The 6,291-nt window shown below is 33.8% G+C and overlaps 1 protein-coding gene across 5 annotated transcripts; it reads right to left on the bottom strand.

Moving 5' to 3' along the window:
* Window positions 1–3,258: 3,258 nt before the first annotated feature.
* On the bottom strand, window positions 3,259–5,721 carry LOC18096209 (pentatricopeptide repeat-containing protein At1g77405). 5 transcript variants are annotated; one of them, XM_024594773.2, is made up of 3 exons: window positions 3,867–5,721; window positions 3,639–3,762; window positions 3,259–3,480 (listed from the first exon to the last, which is right to left on the bottom strand). In XM_024594773.2, the coding sequence occupies exon 1, from the start codon at window positions 5,472–5,474 to the stop codon at window positions 4,128–4,130; it is 1,347 nt and encodes a 448-aa protein (XP_024450541.2). In that variant the 5' UTR covers window positions 5,475–5,721; the 3' UTR covers window positions 3,259–3,480; window positions 3,639–3,762; window positions 3,867–4,127. The 5 variants fall into 5 exon arrangements, with proteins under 5 accessions (XP_024450541.2, XP_024450546.2, XP_006386364.3 ...); XM_024594778.2 differs by having other exon boundaries at window positions 3,639–3,706; XM_006386302.3 differs by having other exon boundaries at window positions 3,259–3,762.
* Between the last annotated feature and the right edge of the window lie 570 nt (window positions 5,722–6,291).

Below are 6,291 nucleotides of genomic sequence, written 5' to 3'. Positions count from 1 at the left end.
GTGAAGTTGTAGTGGTCTATTTATAGTGCAAAGGAGCATGCCGCTTGTCTGGTTTGAAGAAACTTTTTCAGCAGCCATTTGACTCATCCCACAGTGTTTCTCTGTAAAGTTATGTTGACGCATATACGTAGAAAAACAGACCTTCAATTATTAGTTGATGCTTAAATATGAAGTATTTTATTGTGTTTTCAGGTTTGAGATGCATTCCATTTTGTTTTTCGCATCCTTGCATGCATGGATTATTATAACCTCATTTTTAAAAAATTGAACATGAATTATGTAAATTAAGATGAATATATTTTGATTCACATTTTTTTGACTTAATTCTGAGAAGTGTAGCTCAATTGATTAGATTCTGAATTTGTTTTCTAGAGATCATCAATTTAAATCTCACAAATCTCAGGGCGTGAGATTAGTCAAGGTGCATTCAAGTTGGCCCGGATACTTATGTTAATAAAAAAAAATCTTATTTTCCTTGAATTACAAAAAAAAAAAAAAAACATTTTGAATTTTGAATTATCTTCGGCATTTCAATAAATAATAATAATAATTTACTGCACTTAAAAAATTTAAATTTAAAGACTAAATCTAGTTTGACTGAATTAATTCAGGAATTTAATCTTGTTTAAAGAAAAGCAGTTGATGCATAATTGCGGATATAACAACGTTGCATGAAGCACTAACAAGCTCTATCCAATAATGTTTTAAAGTGCTTGATTGGGTAAAAGTGAAATTAGTGGGTCCTTTCCGCCTAAGATTAATTTTAATGACACCGGGAAACAATCCATGCTTGAACTCAGTGGCGGAACCAACGGTGGTGGCAGGGTACGAAGACTTGCCTCTCAGCAAATCATATTTTTAACCCTAAGAATAATATATATAAAAAATTGGGCTCCTATAAAAAAATTTCTTTAATTTAGCCCCCAAACCCTGCTTGAAGAAGCAATACTATTTCTTTTGTAAATTATACAGAATCCACCCACCTAATAGATCGAATTGTCTTTACCCCAGAAATCCCAGCACCTTTTTAGATAAATCCCAGTTAAACAGCACATAGAACCAGAAAAGCAAGACAAATTAGTGAGCAAGCTGCAGCACTCAGTAAAAAAACAAACCCATACCTAAATCACTAAAGCACGCCCAGTAAATTACACTGAGATATTTTCTCAAAGGACAGCCACTAATGGAACATGAACATCTTTCATCAATGGTGCTATTATAAATTGAAGCTGTCACTTTCTGGTTTCGATAGCATGTTTGCAGAAGAATAAGAAAAGGAGCATTTGATCTCTAAATTAAGCGTATCCACCGTTCCAAGTTTTGTTTTTTTCTTCAATTCATATGATAACGACGTCGGTGTTGATTAGCCATGCAAGCTCATATCATGAACCAATATGAATCTATGATGCTACACCACTTCATAAAGGGTTTGTTTGCAGTTTTACATAACGAGGCATGGCCATAGATTCTGCAAACCAGCCACCTTAAATAACATAAAGGGGTGTTTGCAGTTTTACATTTTTTTTTCCTTCAAAATAATTTTTTTTATGTTTTAAAATTGTTTTAATATGATAATATTAAAAATAAATTTTATAAAATAAAAAAATATTATTTTAATATATTTTCAAATAAAAAAACAATTTAAAAAACAAAAACAATATCTGTCACTGCTCCACGCACTCAAAAATCCGATTTCATTAGGATATTTGCAACTATACAAGCTAGAATAGATTAGTATGGTTGACCCTAAAACCTATGTCATGGATTTAATGGATGCCATATAGAGATAGACAGGACATTATAATAACGATGCCGTGGAGGCTTGAGGATGCCACGAGTTTCACATCTTTGAACACGTTCTGGAAACGTGCCTAAAATTTTTCTGAGGGTAAATTGCGAGACTTGTCATATGATTCGGCTGACTGGGTTGCCACTGAACATAAAACTGATAATGAGGGTAATAAGTTGAAGAAAATACAATTTGGACTTTGGAGCGTGTGTGATGATATGCCGACCATTGCTGAATTATCAAACAGTGGATACTATAACTGAGCCATGGTGGTTGGAAGGTGCAATCGTGCTAGTTACAGGTTTTATATATAAAAAATATTAAATAGGTAGGATAGAATATAAAGAAAAAACATCCAAACTCTTATTATAACACCACTAGTATTATTAAAAAAATCTCGATAAAACCATCAAGTAAGTGGCCCAGTGATAAGAGCTTGGGACCAAAAGATTTGCTCCTCCTATAATCTCAGGTTCGAACGCTGTGGTTGTTAATATTGATGGTCACTGAAGGCTTACCTGGTCGTTAATTTCATAACCCGTGGAGATTAGTTGAGGTGTGCGCAAGCTGGCCCGGACATCCCACGTGAATAAAAAAAATATCGACGAAACAAATCCAACAACATAAAAAAATCATCAATAATGACCCGAGCATATCACTCTTGCCGCTCAAAAGTAAAAGATGACGACTTACTTATTATTGATGGCAAGTATGACCCACTCGGGTTATCATTAATGATTTTTTTAGTATTTTTAGATTTGTTTTGTAAAAATTTTTCTAATAATACTTATATCGTAATTGAAGTTTTGATGTTTCTTTTATTTTTTTTTTCTCTTCCCTTTTTTTTCATTTAATATTTTTTTAAAAATGACAATATATTGAATAGTGAATTATAAGTTCCAATCATAATAAATGCAAACTATACTATTCTACTTTTTTAAAAAATAAATGTGGGCAAAGTTCTTTTTTTTAAATCCGTTATATTAGAATCCAGCCGCTAAAACAACAATCAAGTAATTAGCTCAAACTTCCATCATGCAAAGCAATAATTTCGTTTATATCTCTAGTTCAGCAGCATAAAAGAGACTAAAGAAGAAACCAAAAATATTATAGGGTATTTATATTTTTTATTTAGAAATATATTAAAATATATTTTTAATAATTTAGAACAAAATAAATAAATTCACACACGGGTCTTGTGTTTGAAAGTGTGGTTGCGGTTGCTTTTCAAATAACTTTTCCTGCCGAAATGTATTAAAATGATGTTTTTTTATTTTTTAAAAATCATTTTTGAGATCAGCACATCAAAACGATTCAAAACATACAAAAAAAAAAATTTAATTTTTTGCAAAAAAAAAAATTAAATTTTTTTGATTAACAGTGACAATACGCATTTTCTTTTTTCTTTTTTCCTTCTTGATGTTTATTTGTTCTGCTGGAAATGTCTCTTATCAGCAATTAACAGAAGATAAGGGTATAAAGGTACAAATGATTGTATATTGAACACAAATAGAAAATCGTAAAGCACATATAATGGCAGAGGAAATTGCTTTTCTTAACTACTCTTTGAGTAAAATATTACTTCTTCAATTTGCTACGTTTGAAAAAACAGTGCGAAGTAGCCATGCATTCCAGAACCTTTCTGATTCGGTTTTGAGGTCCAACAAATGGGAAAAGATTCACGCTTAAAGCTGTGCTGGTCCAAAAACAGAGAGTTAGCCTGTTGTAGTATATATTTTCAGTTCACGATGCAACCCGCATCAGAGAAACATGAACTCTAAAGAGAGCAACATAATGATTGCATTGTCAGCTTCACTGTAATTGTTTTGAGAAAGATAGGATAATGAACCTGTATTAGTGGATAATGGTTAAGCTCTATTGTGGAAGTCCATAGTTAGTGCAAATAGGATAATGAACCTGTATTGGTGGATAATGGTTCAGCTCTATTGTGGAAGTCCATAGTTAGTGCAAACCTATTGAAAGAAGATAAATATATAAATCGTTTTTCATTTCACTAGCATTGAAGATAACCTAACCACTTGCACCTGAAGAACTTATAATCAGAGTAATGTCTCACCAGCAGTGTGACAAAGGTATCCTTCCCATTCTGCTTGTTGCATGAAGTTGTCTAACGTAGCCTATGCTGCCCTGTGTGCCAGGCCCTTTAATTCATCTTGAAGTACTAGCATCCAGTGGTTTTATGCAGATAAGAATACGAGTACCAGAGACCTTAAATAACAGAAAATCTCCCAGACACAGATGATACACCAGGAAATGGTAAGGAAATCCATGAAACATAGCATGTAGCCAGTGTCTGCAAAGTAGGAACTCCCACATGCTACAACATCATCTTACATGCCATTATTGGTTTCACTTTCTTCACTTTTCTATATCTATCCTCTATACCATCTTTAATTCTCTTATCAAATTCCCCACCTAGTGAACTGCCCTCTCTCACTGACTTCAATGCATCACAAACCAACCTATATGTATACTCTCTCGGTATCAAACCCCCATCAACCAACTCAACAAGAAAATCTCGACCCTCTAGCACCCTTCCTGCTTCACACAAAGCATGAATAATTGGAGTATATGAACTCGTAGTTGCCGAACCATGATTCATCTTCTGCATCCTCCTTAACATCTCAACAGCCTTATCAATCTCATTCACCATGCTAAAATACCTGATGAAAGAATTATAAGTAACTCGGTTCGGCACACAACCCCTTTTATTCATATCCTCAAAAAGCTCAAGAGCCCTCTCAATCCTATTTGTCTTACAACATCCATTTATCAAGCAATTATAGGTAACAACATCAGGAACAAAACCTTTGAACAACATGATCCTAAACAAACGATTAGCCTCCCATATCCTCCGCCGTATCGCCTTTCTACACCCAGTTTGCAAACCATACCTACAACAAGAACTAATCAATATAGTATAAGTATAAATATCTGGCGGGCATCTAAATCCCGGTAACTCCATTTGTTCCAACAAAAATCTTGCCCTTTTAAAATTCCCAACTCGACAAAGCGCATAAATAAGGGTATTATACGCATAAACATCCGGTTTTAAATGATATTGCTTCAATCTATAAAACAACGCCAATGCTTGATGAACCAAACCTTCCTCTCCTAGGACTTTTATCAAACAGGTAACGGTACTGACACTAACAAGGCCTAAACAATTCCCATGCTCTCTTTGAGCCATTTCTTTGAGAAAGTGCCATAATTCATCCAATTTACTCCCTCTTGCCAACACAACGGCCATCTCTCTACATGTAATCTCGGTGTGTTTGAAACTAAAGTGATTTTCAAGCCAATAAAAGAACTCAACTGCTTTGTTAACACCTAAAGCGACCCTTTTGGGGTCTCTATAAGCAGCTGGGCCAAGAATGAGAACATTGTGGCGGGATTTATGGGTTTCTTCTTTGAGGTTACGTTGTTTTAATGGAGAGCGATGGCGGGCTGTGTTTTGGCGGCCAATGGAACGTGGAGAAAGAAAGAAGAATCTGGGTATTGATCGGAGAATATCAGAGACTGAATCGATGGTTAGTAAATTTGGGTTTGTTGTTGATGATGCGAGTTTGGTGTCGAATGGGCGGTTTTGTATCATTATGGAGAGGACTTGGTTTATTACAAGACAAGTTTGGTTTCGGTTTGTTAGAGGTTTTGATGGATTCATGTTTCAGGGGAAAATAGAAATGACAGACCAGATGTATCAGCTCAGCTAAAATGAAATAAATCCACTTGAAATGAGAGCAGAGGTGATGCTCAAATTCTTACTTGTGTATTTCTTGGCTCTGTCTGAAGAAGAAGAAGAAGAAGAAGAGAACTGGAGCTCTGTTTGGGCTTCGTTCTAGAGGTGCAAGACTACTGCCTGCTAGGCTCGTTTGAGATGGATTGCTGCTTGTTTATTGATTTGGGCTTTGTAATGCCTAATAAGCCGGTCTTGGCTCATGCTACTATGGATTAATATGTTATACTGCTATGGTGCTATTATATTCTGGATTTTATAATAACAGTTATTTTTTAAGATTATTTTTTATAAATAAACTAAAATAATATTTTATTTTTTAAAAAATTATTTTTAATATTAATACATCAAAATAATATGAAAATATATAAAAAAATTAATTTAAAACAAAAAAAATTAATTTAATTTAATTTTTTAAAATACTTTTAAAAATCAAATACAAACCACGGTAATTGTACAAGGTTTCCTACTTTTCTCTGATGTGGAAATTCCCCATTTCCAATCTCTTCTTGTATTAAAGAGTGGATTTTTTTACAACATAAAAACAAAATTATTTATCACTTGAAATCAATATTTCAGAGATCCTGCTATCATCTGTACCAATAAAAACAGAGAGACACTAATGAAGATTATTATAGGTAGATTCCTTCCGATTGTGCTCCTCCGATGCTTGATAGGTCTTGGTTGCAGCCAAGATTGACATCTGATATTTATTTAAGACACAGATTGTACATCTTGAATGATA

This window comes from Populus trichocarpa, chromosome 2 (assembly GCF_000002775.5).
Source record: "Populus trichocarpa isolate Nisqually-1 chromosome 2, P.trichocarpa_v4.1, whole genome shotgun sequence".
Taxonomy (NCBI): domain Eukaryota; kingdom Viridiplantae; phylum Streptophyta; class Magnoliopsida; order Malpighiales; family Salicaceae; genus Populus; species Populus trichocarpa.
The sequence above is the reverse complement of the archived record's forward strand: the minus strand, read 5'-3'. Positions and strand labels throughout refer to the sequence as shown.

Bases quoted from the DNA above. Each gene is read 5' to 3' on its own strand.
- LOC18096209 (XM_006386302.3), bottom strand. From the start codon at position 5,474: ATGAATCCATCAAAACCTCTAACAAACCGAAACCAAACTTGTCTTGTA.